This window comes from Nomia melanderi, chromosome 3 (genome assembly GCF_051020985.1).
Source record: "Nomia melanderi isolate GNS246 chromosome 3, iyNomMela1, whole genome shotgun sequence".
In the NCBI taxonomy this organism is placed as follows: Eukaryota; Metazoa; Arthropoda; class Insecta; order Hymenoptera; family Halictidae; genus Nomia; species Nomia melanderi.
In genome coordinates, this window is record NC_135001.1 from 17627744 (window position 1) to 17647646 (window position 19903).

General features: G+C 32.3%; 1 protein-coding gene across 3 annotated transcripts in view; it reads left to right on the top strand.

Moving 5' to 3' along the window:
- acj6 (abnormal chemosensory protein 6) overlaps positions 1 to 19903 on the top strand; it is an 87917-nt gene that overhangs the window by 49883 nt on the left and 18131 nt on the right. For 2 of the 3 annotated variants that reach the window (XM_076365637.1, XM_076365638.1), the window contains 2 exons: positions 4869 to 4925; positions 19242 to 19448. In XM_076365637.1, the coding sequence (XP_076221752.1) occupies positions 4869 to 4925; positions 19242 to 19448 (264 nt within the window). The remainder of the gene's footprint in view (positions 1 to 4868; positions 4926 to 19241; positions 19449 to 19903) is intronic. The other variant, XM_031981935.2, reaches the window with a different exon arrangement.

Genomic DNA, 19903 nt, shown 5'->3' on the forward strand with positions numbered 1-19903 from the left:
CATAAATAAGATAATCTCAATTATAACACTCAGCGGAAATTTTGCCATAAATGAACTTCCTTAATGGATACTTCATTGCGTATATTGAGTTATAACAGCACGGGCTTAGCACTTGAATTTTCGGCGTATTAAAATTAACTCTGTAAACTGAATTTTAGACAATAAAATGAAGAATAAGTTAAAACTGATGAAAAACTATATTCTCATCTCTACAAACATTGTGAACAATGTCATTTACAAAAAAGTTTTAAATGATTTTAAGTTTGAAAAGCTTCTAAATGATCAACAAACGAATCAAAAGAGGATTGCATATTCTTCGCGACAGTTGAAGTTAATAGTATAAGAAGCTTAACATGATAATGAAAACTTCATTTGCTAACAATAATTCACCGTTACATTGAATTCAACAGTTAAACCTGAAATATTCAACAGAGCATCTGCATTGATTTTAGCGATGATCAACAATGGCGAATTTGCGAATATACACAGACGACCGTGTATGCGTACACGTCTTCGATGTTACCCGAGCTTTGTATTTACACCCGATGTACTGTGTGCAGCTTGCAGCAAAGCACACACAATCTGTCTACACACGTGTCCGCGCACACACTCGCAGGGCGTTGATTGCAGGCGTACCTGCGAACGCTGGAGATACATGCACACGGACGTACTTACGCTCTCCATGGGAACAGAGCCGTATTGATACGTCGTTGAAAATTGACGAAACAATATTTTTGACGCTCTGATTACAAATGTACGAATGCATACAGATCCATCGCGGGGCTTGTGTACAGCCGGTTTGAATAATTACCGAGCCGCAATTTCGGGTTTCACTTGCCGATGTATAAAACAATGTTTCGAATATAAGCTATGAAATAACGAACCTACACGCGTATCCGATACCGCAATATAAATCAGTATTCTTGAACCTCGACCGCCCTGTCCACTGATGAATGTTAAATAGAGCCAAACGTTTTAACTGTTTTGAATTTATTAGTTTCGTTGAAGTAATGCACATGTACAGCGACGGAAACAGGTAAATATGAATGTTTCTAAACTTCAACTTAAAATGGAAACCAATAACATAACATTGTATTTTGTGAAGTAAATGTAATAAATAATCATGTCAATATTGTAAATATAGATATGTTCACTATTGGTAAATAACGATTTGAGTGGCCCTATCGTTTTTATTCGTCAACTATATAATGCTGACAATATATAGAAAATGTAATTATTGAAATGTATATTTATCGTAATCATTATTAAAATACTAATTTTCTTCAATGAATAACGTTGTTATTATAAAATGAATTTTTATTAAAAGATAATTATATGCGTAATAATGGTTGTTTTCATACTTCAGAAACAGTTGCCGCATAAATACTGCATTTGGTTTACATTCATTGATTAGAAATGATGCTGTTTTGATAAATATCACATATATTATTTACTTTAGTCTATAATAAATGTATAATATAACAATGTAATTAAATGTATAATAAATGTGTAGTTTTTGAGTAAAGATCGATCTTCCTGCACAAAAAGGGAAGAAGTACACCCAAAGATGATTTAAGAAAATTTCTCGAACAGTTTCTACTAGTTTTCTTTTTCCTTCACTTTTTATGTATAAATATATATTACTATCTATAATATTATAAAACATTAAAACACACCTGGAACTATGGAAAAAACTACCACATTCAAAACCACTTATACGAAAATTATAAAGAACATACTAAACTATAAATAAAAAATGTCTCTGTTCAAAAAGCAATTTTACTGTGTACACTAGACGATGGGTTCTTTAATGTTAGATATGCCAGTCTATATTTAAAGGAACAGACCAAACACGTTGCAAACATAGAGAAAATAATGAAGATAATAGTATGAAGTGCTTGCATTAGTTGAGATCCGTATCACTGTCATCGGTACCAATCGAATACAGAATTGGCCGACGCTTTAATGAGAATGATATTGAATTACCTAGTTCTGGCCGAATTCTAAAATGACTCATTTAATTTGTGACACCAGCGTCGCGACGCCGGAGTGGCCCGATTCTGTCAATCTTAGCGGAGTGTTTTAAATATACATGTCACGCGATTGCTGAGAATAAAATATGCAGGCCAGATGAATATTAAGTCCTGTTGACAGATAAACTGCAACGATATGCACAGATTTCTATCCGATTGAAAACGCCTCGCTGCATAGATCATTAGTTTCTCTGCAATAACTTGTCTACGAATTCTAGGTCTTGTATTTGTCCTTTAAAATGTGAAAAATATTGCACGTTTCGATCTTAATGGCTCGGTATTCCATATATCAACCTTATCTTTCCGCATTTCGTATGCTGAATAATATAAACTATTCTTTTGAGAAATTTCGTGAAATGTGTAAAGAAGATTAAGTTTTAATAATTTAATTGTATTACTGGATTCAGATGAAGCGTTAGAAACTATTTTTGGCTTTACTTCTTCTTTAAGGATAATGTATCAAGACAGAATATCAGTATAAAATATGTTTCAAACGTATGTTTTACTATAAAACGTACAAACAAACAAATTTGTTAGTCCTCTTAGCAGTTTTCGAAAACAAGTTTATTATACTTATAATTTTGTTGTTGGCAGTATACTATCCCTCATAATTTATAATCCAACGATAGTTTACCTATTCATTGTACATTTCTATTAATTTCAAATAAAGTAGTTAGAATATTTAATATACAATATTAATTTAAGCATACTTAAAAATTTGAAGGATGAAGGATGTTTATAGAGCCCTATCTTTAAATACGTTTATCAAAAGGAAACAACGACTTTTATGTAAAAACGAAATAAAAATCTACTTATAGTTGCAATTTCTATTATTAACATTCTTTAAATTTTGCTTATTTAAACAATACATTAAAAATCATTTCTCTTCGTACGTTTTTCTTTAAAAATTATTTCTCTGCGTTGAGTTCAACACGACAATACAAATTATAAATCAGTATGGGATGCATATTTCAAAACCTTTATTTCCTTTAGTAAGATAAACGTAAAATGCAATAATACTATCATATACAAAAATAATATTCCATATAAACATAAAGCTCAGAAATAGTTGGAACTTGAGTTTGTCATGAAAAATAAATACAAGCAGTCACTATGTCATCAATTTTATGGCGTATATAAAAAGATATGCCAGGAAAAGGAAAAAGGCAAGTTTTTATATATTATATGCTGTTTGAAATTCAAAAATATGTAACACACTTGTTCTCCCCACCCCTCCAACCATGTCACTCTGCAAAAACATATATACATGTTAACCATTTATAGGTTGGTGGCACATATAGATGCCACTTTTATTACAGGTCAAATTACAGGGACTCTGTTCACCATTTTGATCGTTATGGTGTTGCAGGAACGGTTAGTGGCACCAATAAGTGCCACCATAAAACAAGGAATCTAGGAAAATTTCGAAAAAAAATTCTCAATAATAATTGTTTCTTAAAGTATTTCTAATATGTATACGGTATACGAATTATCATGTAAAAAATAATTTGCCCCATAAAGGGTTAAGTGTATGAATAAAGTTAAATTTGGCAAATCAGTCGTTTGCTATACATACAATCATGGGTCCAAGCGACGTATTCTGGGGCTAACATTTATAACGACTAGTCTAGACAGATCGTCAGAATTAAATCGTGACGTTAGAAAATTTGACTAGCTTTCCATTTCCGATTTGGCTTATAAGTACTCGACACCTATCGCTGTGAGTTCAATGACACTTCGAGCGTACAAGGAGTCGGCGAACGTACTTAAACATAGAATTGCTTTATATAATACATTACTTCCCCAATACGAGTTACTTACACATTCCGAACAGTCTTATAAATGTTCTAATCTGAAGATTTCAGGATCAACAAAACTTTATCGTCATGTGTGTGCCTAATTCTTAATACATATAAAAATTAGATTGAATCATCGAATCAAGATTCGAAATTAATTTTTGGATAACATGCCAATAGATGAACATAATCTTAACACAGGAAAAAGTATCTTTACCAATGTGGTCAACATTAACCGTTTAACTCCCATCGGTTTTTGCTAAAACCCGATCGAAAAATGTCGAGCGACGCAGACGCGCCTCTTTCGTTTCAATACAGAAACTGAATTTTGCTTTTCTATTTTTATAAAGACAAACTTCAAATAGTGCGATCGTTAGATTTTTTCAGTTCTAAGTAGGTAATAACAAAAATAAAAACGAATAATTAGAAGGAAAAGAACCACGCCGCTTGAGACTCAAACGGTTAAATTAGAAAGAAATGTAAAAAAGACCAATGTGATATATAATTATCAATTATTATGTTACACATTGCATTCAAATTCTAATACACCTTTTTATTATTTATCAAACTTTTCGACGAGCAACATCGTTATTTAATATATCGAATTTATTAACCCTTGTCCTACAACAACGAGTGAGACTCGTGGTGAAGATTTTCAACGTGATTAAACATATATATATTACTCAGTTCATTTGAAAGCAAAGTAAATATTATTCCTCTGTAATCAACTATTATACTTAAAAGAAAATATAGACATAACATATGCTTAGAAATTTTTCTCTTTTTCCAATAAATTATTAATGACAACGTGGCCGTATCGATCAAAGTTATAAAAGAAATCATAGGCCAGAGGGTTAATAAAAGGGTTGGTGTATTTTGTTGTCTGAATTGAACATGTATGTATAGTCATGAAGTTTTATGAAGACTATACCATGCATATATAAAATTGATGCTTATGCATTTAATTATAAGATAGAATATTGTATGAGAATATTGAAGAGAATGAAACACTTGAAAACTGAAAATTTTCCTTTTGCAGAGTCGTATATTGGAAGATGCATCCATTATGTGCAATTCCTGGTCACCTAGGCATAACGTGAGTACAAACTGACATTATAATTTCTTTTCAGTTCGTTATAAATTATAACTATTTCTGAATGTTTTATATTCACTCGTTGTTATCATTAAAAATAATTATTTCTGTCGACGATTAACAAAAAGTGAATACTGTTATAAAAAATTGAATTTCCTGCACATTATCTAGATCACTTCAAAATGCAGTAGTTGCATGTTACTGAATTTGTCTTTTTAATTAATTGAAAGTGTAGTTCTGTGATATTTTATCGATGGACGTGAATTCGATAAGTAACAAATGTCACTGGTAGCAGGAACCTTTATTTAGCCAAAACAATGGAAATAATGAAGCGACAAAATAGAAGTGTCGAAATTGTGCACAGAAAGAGAAAGAGAACAAACACCAAACTCCGTTGCTCTATGCGAAATGTTCCATAATATTTATGGTTTACGAAGCCGCGTAGTTATGGTGGCTTGGCTAACATAAACTCGCTAACTCGCGGTTACGATTATGGTTAGTAGTAAATTGATTATTAAGATATACGATGAGGTGATGCGAGATAGTTTGAGTGCTATAAAAAGAGCCATGGGGTCGCTTACAGTTTCCTGCAAATGCAGCACACAGTTGCAACTGCTTTACTTGAAACTTGTACATACACCTACTTAGAAGTAATTGTAAATATTATTCCTTTTTAATATAAACGTGCCATGCCCGGTCGAATGATCGGATTTAAAATTTGGTTCAGAATTCTTCAGTTCCTTTCTTTCACGTAACTTTATATCTCAATTCTCATCTTTCCTTTTGTTTCTGTTTTCACCAGGAAAAATTTATTGTTTAATTCGTTTACTTGTATTTTATAACCAGTTATCTAGCCGGTTACAGTAGGAATAGATGTATATTAGTGTTATTATTATTATTATTAAAAACATTACTAGGATTTTGATTTAGAATCAAAGTGAAGGGAATAATACATAAAATTAGAATGAAGTTTTAAATTAAATCATTTCACTTTTCCTCTAGTATTAATATACGTCATAGTAACACAATTTAAAGATTAATAATTAAAATATGAAATATTCAGTACTATGGACAGTAAGTGTTGAACAATTCATGAGTATCATCCCTGTATATCACTATAAGCTACAGTAGATGAGACAGTAATAGTGGAACAATTGCGTGAAAATGGCGTTCTGTTTTACAAGAAATAGTACAATATATATAAAATTGTATTCTCTTGGATAAAACTTAATTTTGAAGAAACTCCGTTTAAAAATTTGCGAAGTAAGCATGAATATCACTCAATTCCTTTGGATTCGAATGAAATACTATGCTTTTATTATTAATTGTTACGTTCGAAAACAAAAGTGGATAAAAATGGATTTAGTATCTATATTTGTCTTCTGGTAAATTATTAAGAGCGAAGTTATCCTATAGAGCGCAGTTATGAAAGAAATCATAGAACATCGGGTTAATATTATGTCTACTAGTACCACTACATAAGTTGATGTGTAAAATCAACATAATCGTGTACATAAAAATTATACCAAAATGTAGAGTTCTTTTCATAAATGGTAATTAAGTATTTAAGAAAAATGAAAGAGTAGATAATGCAAATATGATAATATAATGGTGTACGAAAATTCCTTATAATTGTAATAATTTTGGAGAGCGAAAGGTAATGAAATCCGATGAATATCAACAATTCGATTTCTCTTAAAAAATACCATTTCTGTCCCAATTAAGGTAAAAGGTTACAGTTTGGCAGAAAATATTTAGTAAACCATCGAACGGTTCGCCGTCAGTTTAATTTTGTCTTAGGCCATTTTTGGCCTCACATCTCTCGAATGGCCTTCGGGTTTTCCAGACTCATTATCTTTGGACTTCTTTTTATAGTACTGTTAAAAGTACAGTCTACAATTAGCCATTCGTAGACGCAAACAATTTAAAAAAAAAAATACTGGAAACGAGATCACCTTCAGTGGAATCTTTTAAAATTTGATTTATTGACCTAAGAAATCATTCTTACGCAAACAAGACGTATTGAATATGCTATGTAACATTATCAGTAAGAAATACAGGATGTATTGAATAGGGCAATTTCCGGTGAGAAGGCCCGATTTCATTTAAATTGTCAGATGTTTATATTTTCAATTGTTTTCGGTAGCAAATTGAATCTTGCACAGGAGCCTTTTTAATTATTTTTCATATACGTAATTTACTTTCATAAATATATTTTGTTTCGTTAGCTATCAATGATATTTATAATAGTTTCTAAAATGACGCTTTCAAAAAAATCGGCTATCTCACCCGAAGTTACGCTACGGAATTACCAATAAGAAATACAGCGGTTTAAAACCTCAATAATTCCTTCATTCATGACCTTATTTAAGCTGAAAGAACATATTATCGCATATAGTTTTCATTTTATTAGACGCTTCTGTATAATATAAAACGACACTTCCAAATATAAAACAATGCTTATCACTAGAACTACCAGATAAGTCAAAATAACCCATTCTTCATTTCTTCGTTCGTAACTATTAAAAAGATATAAATGCTACTCGAAGAAATTAGGAAGTAACTTGAGTTAATAGCATGTAAGATGAGAGATAATCCGATTCCAATAATCGCATTTTTATAGTTCTTACAGTAAAATAACAAAAAATCAATTCGACTGTTCGGTAGTTCCAGTGTCAATTCTTAAGTCGTCCATGCTCCCTCCATGCGATAAGAGAATCTTCAACCTAGCAACATCGTGTGTACTCTATCTACGCGCAGCCTGGTCGCAATTAATTCTACAATAGTTCCAATTCGATTAATAGTTTCGTTTCGCAGCGGCAAAACTGACCTTCCCGCGAGCGTGAACCGCACATTACAAAACGTATCACTTCGCCCGGCAATCTGATGCGCGGCAATATTTCATGTCGCAATCTCCACGCATTAATCGAACAATAATTCACGATACGACGCCGCGTTTCGCAGTTCACATCATTAATACCCCGGTAATTGCGTTATCCAATGAACGACATCAATTATTACCGGGGAGTATCGAATGCTCTCGCGGCGACAAGTTACGCGGCGGAGCAGACACCGCCGCCGCGGCGCGACAGAGTTTCCTGCGGGAAAATATCGAGCGTAATATAAATTTGGATCGTTTCTATATCGATGACGGTGACGGCGGGGTCCAGTCCCGTCTGTGTCACAGTTGAAACTGAATTTGATCACGGCGGGGAAACGGAACGGCGGCGGCGTCGTCGTCGTCGTCGTCGTCGTCGTCATCGTCGTCGGTAATATACCCGTTACTCTAAACAGCAAGTACTCCGCCATGCAAGCGACAATTTGAACAGTCTGCTCATTTTCGTGTCAGACGTCAGATTTTCGTGGAAGAATTTATTAATTCATGCGTCAGACTACTTTGCAATGTAGGTTATCGGACGGAAATAACATAATTGTCCCAATTTGCGGTATCCGTTGTCCACAGGATTCGAGAGCGATCTCCATTTAGACTTAAATAACCGTCACTTTTAGTTCTCAACTTTCCAAGTAAGAGGATTATATTATATTTCAGAGCCGTGATTCTTCGGATGATACTTTGAAATCTTTATTCTTACGAGGTTCGCTGGTGTTTCTCAATCCGTACACTTTACTGTGCGATGTGTGAATTCCTTAAAGTGCGAATCTCCTTTATCGATGGTTTGGGTTTTTTGTATTTTTGTAAATTACAAATAAACGGTTATGGTTGAAGTATTTTGATTACTGATACCTGTAGTTCTGTAAGATTATGTTTTTATGATTCATCCTTTTCGGAGATCGTTCAAACGCAAGATTCGACAAGGATCACTTCACTGAACTTCGTTTGCACTTTAACCCTTTGCACTTGATTTATTTTAACTGTTGCTGGGTGTAAACTTGTATTTATTTTCAGGAAAATGAATTAAACGAGTGTTCGCATAAACGTTTACAATGTACCTATTGATTAATTTGTTCATGGAACGAAAGTTTATGAAAATTATATGCCAATTAACGAAAAAGATTAGGGCAAATGTATTGTACGTTATAAAATCATTATAAATGGTAAACACGTTTTAAACATTCAGTTTTAACGTTTTACATAATTATCGATGGAACTTTAATAAATTGGAAATTCCAACGGTTGAATTTTATTTTTCAACACAAGTATTAAAATATGCCTGAAATATGAATGTGAAAACGTTCCTTCAATGTTAACGTATTTTCAAAACAACTGCACCTATACGTCAAAGAATTGTTGGAATGAAAATTTAATATCCGTTTTTGTAAAGAACGTATTTTGAAAAGTGGCAATTTACTGTGTAGCGAAAGATTGTATAGGGAGAATACAATTACATGTAATTTAGCTGATTCGATCGTTATACAATCATTTTAATGGTTACAAATTATTTTGTAAATGCTTGGAAGGAAATAGTTGATGCCTGGTTTATTTTCTCCCTTCGATACAAAAGTTCTTCTCAGTTCTTACTGTTACAGCCCTTTTGAAAACTTTGAAATGTAACGAAGATAGATATGAATTTTTCTCAAGAGACACCTTTGGCAGCCAAGCATTTAATTTCAATATTTAACAAATTACACCTTAACAACTTAAAAGAAATCTAAACTTCTCTCTCAGAAAATGGCAGTTCGAAGTTTGAAGTGTAAAATACGAAAAATACCAGAGATCCGTTGCGATATGGAGAAAATAGTATTAACACTAAAATTACCGAACGGGTCAAATTTCTTATCTCAGAATTTTTATTTTGTAAGTATTTAAATTATTAAATCCTTTTTGTGAAAGATTTTCAATTAAATCCGCGTATCTCCACAAGATCAGGAGATCCTTCGAATTTCAAGAAAAATATTGCTCCAATTTTTATAAAAAGCTGAAAATAAGTCACTCTGATTGCTCGGTAGTTTTATTGTTAACCCCTTGCCATACAATAACGAATGAGACTCGCGATGAAGATTTCTAGATTAATTTAACAAAACTCAATGTTGTTCATCCCACGGATCTAAGCAAAAGACTATTTTATTCATTTTAACTATTTATTCGCTATTTGGCATCTATGTGAAGATTCCAATAAAATATTATCTTCATTGCATGAGAAAAATTTAATTGAAATTCAATTTAATCGAAATTTTATTTGAAATTCAAATATTATACACTTTATAGTACCTATATGTCTTTTGTCGTCAATTAAACAATCAAGTAAACTCCTTTTGAATGCATGATTGCTTTTATTTTAAACCACAAACTGATTTTCAATTGCTGCTGCGTAATGGAAAACAGAACGGCAGACATTATATAGTCATGAATGTGTGCATTGTGTTGAACAGCATCGAGTTGTGCTCCATTCACCATAGCATTCGGGTCTGGCTATTTTATTTATGCACTTTATTTCATTCCGACAAAAGCAATTTGAAACTTTTGTACGCGGAGATAGAAGCACGAAAATTTATGATACAAGTTTGATAAGAAACAAAAACTTCTGTAATATTTGCGAAAGCGTTTGAAAATCTTTCTTCTCAATTGTGTAGCAATTCAGAGGAATCTGAATTCTCTCGCACACTGCCACGGAAACAAGGAATGTTAGCGATTTTGTTTTCACGGATTTTTGTCTTTAAAGAAGATATAAGTAGATATTACTAACGTTAAGTTATCTTAATTAAATTAGGTTAGTATTCGATACATATGTAACATACCTATGTCTTTAAAGCAGATACGTTGCTTTAAAGGTAACGTAATCGTTTCTAGCTTCCCTGTGTCACAAGAAAATACGAAAAATTACTCATATATAAAATCATTTAAGAATCATCTTTTATTATTAACATTGCTTCTTCTATTAGCGTCTTCCATCTCTTGCACTCTCAAGAAATAAGCATGCGATAATTCCTCTGCAATCCCTAATATTGTTTCACCTCGCACGCCGGGTATCTTCCTAATTTATGCTATAATCGCTTACAACGGGAGAATTATTGTTCGGGGGATAGTTAAATGGGAACAAGTTAAATATAATGCTTCGCGGAGCACGGTAAGTTACGAGCTTAATCATTCCCGTGTTCTCGCAAATCAGTTGGAGCAGATAAATTGCACGGACGGTTTGTAGGGTGCGATAATTCAATTGTAATTGGCTAATCTTTAACGTGCCGGAGTCGGAAGACGTATTTAACGGGTGGGTTTGCCGCAGGCAGCTCGGAAAAATGACTCTATTAACCACGGGGTTGTACCGAATTGAGCCCGAAGGGAGGCCCTGCAGAAACTTTGCTAAACAACTGCACGAGGTGCTAACTACGTAACTAACAAGAGCAATCTGTATCCGTTGCTCGGCGTTACCGTCGCTTTTCTCATCTCCCTGTCCTCCACCTGCCCAGTCCACGTCTTGGAAAAACCTCTGTACCGGCGTACGTCAGCAGTAAATTGCGTACAACGAATGCTAGATAACGCGCAAATTCTACTCGTTAAGTTATAATTGTTCATACTCTTTTATAGATACGTGTGACTACCATGCAAAAATGCGTTGCACTTAACGCTAGATTTACGGACGCCTATTGTGTACTTCATTGTATCGTTCCTAGGAAGACAGATGTTCATTCATCTTGGAAATTACAGTTTCAAATGCAGAGAACTAGAATACGCTTGGCCCGTGACTTCTTTCTGTACTGTGATCGATCTAAGTACTTCGTTATCAATAATTTATTAAGAATAAAAGAAAACTCCAGTATTATTCTATGCCGACGTGTGCTCTAAGGTATAACCATTGATAACAGAGGAATAATACGTAATTTACATTCAAACAGATTGATTAATATTTATGTTGAATTCTATTTGAAATCTTCGTCATTGGCATGATAATGTAGGGCGAGGGGTTGAAATTGTAATTTCATCTTTTGCACTTGAAAGTCTGTCACTATGTATATTCGTTATTTTGTAATGAAATGTCTATTTTGCGTATCCTTTGCAACGGAACTAGAGAGAAATTGTATAAAAAATGTAACTGTCGTGTTTTAATGTTGAATATCACACTCTCTAATTTTTTGCGTCAATCTAATTGTGTGAATCTACTGTTAAGTGTAGAATAGAATGATAGAACAATATTCTACTATGTAAGATGTACTGCGGAATAATTTTTAACCGAATGCTGATATTATTATCATTTTTCTAAGTGTATTGTTTGACATAAGTAAGTGCCAGGGTATTTAAGCATTTCTCGCGAAGAAGTGCCTAATGAAATTTCCGTTTATTGTCAATTATTTCAGAATTTTTAATTGTCTCTTCTTGCTTTATTGTTATCTATACTAACCATTAATTGCCCCCTGAAACCTCATTGCAATATTCAGCATGATTTCTTAATTGAGATTAAAAGGAACTCGATATAAGAGTTGAAATGTGATTCATTTACATATAAAATGCATTTACATTTGTAAAATTTATGAAATTTAATTTTGCCGCATATTCGGCTATATAAGTTCACTTAAGAAACTTAAGAAGCTAAAGTTACCCTATGTATTTCTTGGTTTCAAGAGAAAACGTAGTCCTGAATTTATCGTCCTATTAACACTCTGTTTAAGTACGACATTCATCTCTGTTAGCAGCACTGTCACTTTCGACGGATTAGGTTCTACTGCGAGACTTTGTAACAGTGGTAGTTTCAGAGTTATGCAATCAAGCTTCATCGGTGTCCAGTATGAATGAAAACAAAGAAAAGATGTTGCACCATGTTAAGTTTCAGAAATATTTTATTTAATAATTTATTGAAACCATTGACATGAATAGGTACTCAGTGCATTTACAAGAACTACTCCTTCAATGAACAGTCAACATTACATTTATAATATATTTGTAATATATTTGTAACTCAACTTCTTCGAAATCATCTACTGCAAGCAAAATTCATGAATATAATTTGGACTTTTTAACACTATAACTACCGAGCAATTAACACTAAAACTACCAGACGGGTCAAATGACCCATGCCTGATGTCTTTTTTTTGCAATTATTAGAAAGATAACAAATGTTTCTCTGAGAAATTATTAAAGAAATTCATTTAGCACTACACAAATTGAATTGTAAATCAATTAAAGTCTGAACAGATGCCCTCTAAATACTTGTAAAATAAAAATTCTGACATCAGTCGATTTGACTCGTCCGGTAGTTTTAATGTTAATACTTCGTTGTATGTACATAAACAACACGCTCGTTTAGGAACCTCAATCAATTAACCAATTAAATTTCCAGCTGCTACACTGTACAAAAGAATTAGCGAAAAGTTTATTCAGAGGTAATATGAGATATGTTGCCTGCGTTGGTCGAATAAAAATTCAAGTTAAGTTATAGAATGTTGAACAGAAACATTGGTACAGCATGATTCTTAAGATTATCATTTTATTTGTATTATTTCCTCTTTTTGGGCATCAGTAGTCTTTGTATCTCTCAAATGGCTATAAGCATTTGTATTTTGTTAATAATGCCATACTAAGGATATTATGCGCCATTATCGAAAACAGAAAACTTGTAATGTACCGTTCCGTGGACTCGAGGAGCATATGTTCGCTCGTACAACAATTTTGAGGTTACTACCTTGAATGTAACTGAATTACTATAGTCAACCTTTCATCGTTGTAAGTAAACTTTTCTGAAACCACGCTGCATGTTCAGTGAGGTACGCAGGGAACAGTTTAGTAGATTGTAAAATAGGGAAAACAAGATACTTGGTAAACGGAGTCTTCCCTGCAGGAACGAAGGAAAACGTACGGAGCAAGTTCAAAATTAGAAAAAGTGGCGGTAGTTCAGCAACCTACAGACAGACAGTAGGTACACGTACTCTACAAAGACCGAAGGAGTTCATAAATAATCGAAGCATTGATGTACGACGGTGGTTTTCGCATGCAATATTGATCGACGTCGAACATCGCAGTTTATAATGAAATAAGTGGACAGTGAATCTCTTTCAACTTCACCTAACATAAAGAAAATATTCATATCGTAAATATTTTTTAATATTTCTAATATCCGTAAATGACTTTAATAAAATATTGTAACTTTAATCTCTTTTAAATTCCCTTTCTAGCTTTAAGACAGTATTACTTGCCACAATTGTGAGTGTCTTATTCTTGTAAAATACAACGAATTGTGCATCTAATATTATTATTTAATTTTTACTTTCTCTCGATGTTTTCTGGTAGAAATTAATTATAGTCAGTTAACACGTTACGATGGACCGTTTTGAATTGCTTGGAAAAGAGGATAATATACGAGATGACTGATGTTGAATCAAAATTTTTAATAACGTAATAAAATTTGTATCTTGCAAATATTTAAATTATGAAAGCATTTCTGCCAAAGATTTTCAATTAAATTTGTGTATTTGCACAGATACCAGACCAGCAGACCTTTCGGATCTCTAGAAACGCGTTGTCCTAGTTTTGGTAGAAAGTTGGAAATAAGTCAATCTAATTGCTCGACAGTTCTAGTGTTAAAAAGCTCAAGATTTTCGTGGTATACTTACTGTGTTAAATAAATTCAAATTATTTAAATTATTTGTATTTACTATTCAGTTTTTTCAATTATTTCAACTGTAATTTGTATCTACTTTTAAATACACAAAGGATCTGGCTGAATAACCAGACAGAAAGTAAATAAGAATTATTATTTTAATATTCGCACAAAACGTACCAACACTTTCTGTATATTAATTTCCGCCGTAATCAGCCAAGTAAATTCTTATAAAATAACAGTAAACAAGTTAGGTGATAAATTTATTTGATTGAAAACAGAAACAGAAGGAAGGACAAAATCTGAAAAATTGATTATTCGGGCAATATCGGAATCGATGTAGAGTTAACCCATTGCACTCGAAAGTTTTTAACTAGAAATATACATTCTTTAAATAAAATTTAGACGAAGTTTGTTGAAAGTAATTCAACGATCATTTATTCGTAAATTAAGAAATAAGACTATTTTACTTCTATATTTCATGTGCAGCGTACAAAGTTCGGTATTAAATATCGAAGTTTATAATTTTATCAATAACCGAGTCACTTCTCGAATGCAAATGTTAAATAAATAAAAGGAAACGCGAAAGTTTAAACCAAATTTTAAAACCAATCATTTGACCGGTCGATGTAGATTTAATGTTAAGGAGCAAATGCAGATAAAATGTTGTAGACTCAGATAACTATTTCAAAATTATGTAATTACGTATCATTAATCTCATTTGCTTCGAATCTAAACAAAATTAATTGATATGCAGATAAGTGTATACCATTAAATCGCAAGACACTTTGAAAGCAGTTGAAAGTAAGTGAGAAACGATTTGTTGAGACGGATTGTTTGTAATGGATGAATACAACTTTAATGAAACTCAATGGTACAGAGAATTCCCTCTGAACGGTCTTGGCAATCGATCAATCTCTCTGTTGATATTTTATAAAACAAGTATGAGAATCGACACCGACAAAATTATTATACTACGGAGTTATGATTTCGGAAATCGTTGAGGAAAAGATGTTTATTAACTGAATCACAGATTTAGTGTAATTTATAGTTACTTTTAGCCGAATTAGAATATCTGTTAAGCGTCTTACAAATATTACACAAGTTTTCTGCTTTGTATAATATTAAGAGATAACCATAGAGTCTCTATAATTAAAAATTGATTCGTGCTTATACAAAAATTAATTCAAAATGAAGAGAATCATGTTGACTATTTTACTGCTTTCAGAAATAGACTTTAAGTTCCATGTCTGTAATGCACTTTTCCTCGTTGAAAATAAATAAATTGTTTATCTTGGAATATTAAATGCTTTACTTGTATAATATCAAAACTAAATAAGTCGCGAAACAATAATTAATAAGTAACTAGTTTATATAAATCATTCATTCGCACGTATTATATATTAGCTATAGAAAAAGTTTTGTTTCCGATTTTCAGTGAATTTTTATATAAATATCTATACATATCCAATTGTACAATAAACTTGTTGATAAAATAATCCCATCACATATAAGAGCACTTCGAACGACATTTATTTTGAACTTTACAACGATAACATACTAACATAGTACGATGTCTCGTATTCGTGATAATAATTTGACAAGACGTCGAAAAAAAACATTCAAACCGTTACGTATTAAAATCGATTCGAATTTCTTTGAACAATGTGACAATAGTCCTCGCGTGGCAGACGAACCTTGCAATGTGCCGTGGGTGACAGATGCAGTTGACGTAAAATATCCCATATAATATCGATTGCCACGGTATAGAGGCGTATCTAGACAAAACCAAGCCATGAATTCGATTCGCAACTGTTATTAATACGTCCCCGGAAAAAGAGATCGTAATACCCTTTCAGCCTTGTCATTGTTCCTATGAAATTACGCGATTTATCATTGTCATCTTAAATTACAAAGTATTGTTATCAACGGTACGACTTTATAATTGCCGACTCTTTACTGGGAAATGTCGAACATGTTATTAATGCTAACAATGCTTGAACGATAACGTAAACGAATGTCAAACCTACTCTAGTGAAAATACTCATCGTGTTCTCTCTTTATGTGCACAATTTTCGTAACAATATGATTTTTAAAATTGTTCATAGTAACAAAAATATTGGCTCAGATCAGATATTCCTGTTAAGTTCTCTGTGTAACGTTATAACCTGTAAAACATGATTTTTATAAAATATAACTTTCACATATAAAATTGAATTATATAGTCATAATTTATTATCAATGTGTAATTGAACAGTTGTGATGAGGAATAAGAAGCATACAGCAGACTATTTTCAGCGAAACTTAAGTCTACACCTAGAATGGAACATTCAATATTTTTGTATAATTTTAATACAAATATATGTATGCTTTTGATGTTATTATAATTTAGGAGAGTCCTAAAATTCAATTTAATATTTATTTGTCATATTTAGATACAAAATTTATTAATATAAAATAAAGTAGAAATTGGATTTGCATTTTTTAGTGTTAGCTTTATTTTTTTCTGTGAATCACTCATTTAAAAACATATTTCTGATGTCTGAAATTGATTAAATTACATAAATCTATAGGAAAATGAGAGTTATTTCTGCTTCTATTAGACATGAAGTCATAAATAATTATGAAGTCTATATCTAAGTTAATAAAAAGGATTATTCTCCACACCCTTTCACTTGTCCAGTTTTAGCAGCACTCTGACCCGAAAATATCCTGTCCGGCAACCCTTGGGATGTTTGATGATCAAACGAATTTGATTAGCGAATCCCGTAGGTCACACGTAGTCGCCTTTGAAATAGCTTTAGCAGAGCGAGTAATAACGAAATATACTTCGTTTCACGTACATTGAACTTAAGAAAGAAGCTAGTAAATAAATAAGGTCGCTTATAATTATGAAGAATTGATTGCAATTTAAATTTCATTTTTTTTGGAAAGATATTATCACGCTACGTTTGGAAATAATCTTTTAATGATATCAAAACAATTTTGAATTTTCAACAATTTTATGAATTGTATGTATTTATGTAACTTTGAGAAGTTAGAATCTATGAAATGAAGTAGAAAGACCAATATTAACATCTATAATGCTATATATTAAAGTAATTAATAACAATTATAAAATAGATGTATTAGTAAAAAGTATTTTACTGTTGTACCAGTAAAAATGTATGGATTTTAATAATGTACTTTTTATAATATTGTTAAATTTTTTGTATGAATACAACGTATCTAATTTTAATTATGTAACTAATTATTGTAATTTAATTAGCTGTTGTAGGACAAGTTCTAGTTTAATTAAGCTTTCGTGCGATTCAAAGTTGGCGAAAAGCTAAATTCAAGTTTCCAGTGTCAAAACTATTTTTAGTATATCGATCGGACGGCCATGTTGAATCCGTAAGAGTGACCTCTGACCGGATACTTTTATATAAACGAACCACGTACATACATATTTGCATAAAACGACTTCAACCGGAATTTTTAACAAATACGATTTTCACATACGTGAATATTCAATATATTAACAATAATCTGAAAATTAATATTCTACGAGCAAACATAAATATTCAAGTTTACCTAAAATTATTACAAAAGAAATAATAAATAGGAAGAAAATTTGATAAAAATCATATTATTTCCAAGAGAAATATTGACAGATACTTACGAACTAATTTAATGAACTATTTAGAATGACAAGCACGAAGCCCTGATCCTTTAGCAATTGAAAATATTTGATTCATCGTAAAACTACAAACTACAAAAAACAAACGATGCAAATATGAATATAAATCTAATTCTTTTTAATTATTAAACAAAAATAGCATTATTTTCAATTATTATATATAGAAAGTACACATCTGATCGAGTAACATAAAATATCATTGCAAAATCGTCACAATTCCAAACATTTACTTATTAATATATATTACGTTTATTTATTTTAACATTAAAACTACCAGACAGGGCAAAATGACCCATTCCTGATTTCTTCTTTTTGCGATTATTAACCCTTTGCACTCGAGAATATTTTTCTCAACAAATATTCATTCTCTGATGAAGTATCAATGATATTTTTTACGACATAAAGAAATACCTTGAATAAATTGAGAGAAATATTTTATTTCGATGTTCCATGTGTCGATGCATTATAGAAAAATTCAATATTGAATTTTTAATTTTATAATTTTCTTAGGTCAAATCAAATGGCGATTGAAAGGCGCCTCTCGAGTGAAAAGGGTTAAAAAGAGGATAGACGTTTTTCTGAGAAATGATTGAGGAATTTGATTTAGCAATTCGCAAACTGAATTGTAAATCAAATAAAGTCTCAATAGATGCACTCTTCGAATTTCTGTAGAGAAATCTCAAAAAGTTGACCTAACTGCTCGGTAGTTTTAGTGTTAATAACACACGTTCATTACGTAGCTTATATTTCCATTCATTTCCCAAGTGAATCATTAATCAGTCAAAATCTCGCCAATTTAGTCCTATAAATATTCTCGATTAATGTAAATAAACACTCATTCCGTCGCATAAAATGAAACGTTTACACGATTATTTTCTCACTAGAACATCGACTGTTTACTCGTTCCAGTTACACCATGTATAAAAGATTCGGCAGACCGTTTTCCACCCTTCATTTCCAAATCCTTCAATCTCACATCGAACCGAAGACCGGGCTGGTTGTACGATATCACGGTCTCTACGAGATTTGTCTGATGGGATTTAAATTCGTTTAAAAAGACGCGAAGCTTTGTTGAAAGAGTGCTGTTAGTCGAACCTCGCTCATGATCCATGATTCTTCAATCAGTGTCACGCGTCGCTTTTAACGTTTCAGGGTGACTTATTCGGGGGCTTGAACAGCGGTCTACAAGACGGCTTACTTTCGAGGGCGGAGGCTTTGGCTGCGGATTTGGGAAAACACAACGCAGGCACCCCAATGCCTCTGAAGCACGACCCCGTCTCCGTCTACCACCATGGAGCCCATATGCCAACCCCCCATCCGAATAACCGGCCGCATCATCAGGTACATTCACACCTCTTTGTGAGTCCGCTTTTCTTGATATATTATACACATATGAATATTTTCTGCACTATCGCGCGGTAACTATCACTCATTGACGAGGGAATTATTCTGTCTGCATGGAACATCTTATTTTCATCATTTTATCACTTTCGCTGATGATTACATTGATGATTATTTTAGTACATTGATAACTACTTTAATCAAAGATTTCGTTGGTAACTGTTTACAATTATTCACAACCTTAATCTTGATAAATTTTGGATACTTTGTAGAACGTAGAGTCCTGAGTACCAGACGTTGTTAAATGTATCTAGTGTTAATATCACTTGTTCTTACAAGCGAGACTGTTCAACCAGCACACACCGATTTTTATGGAACTGATGAGAGACGTAGTTCTCAAAAAAATATTTGACACGAATTTTTTTCTTATCGGTGAAGATCCACTTTGAACGGGTCAAAATACCCTTCGAAGT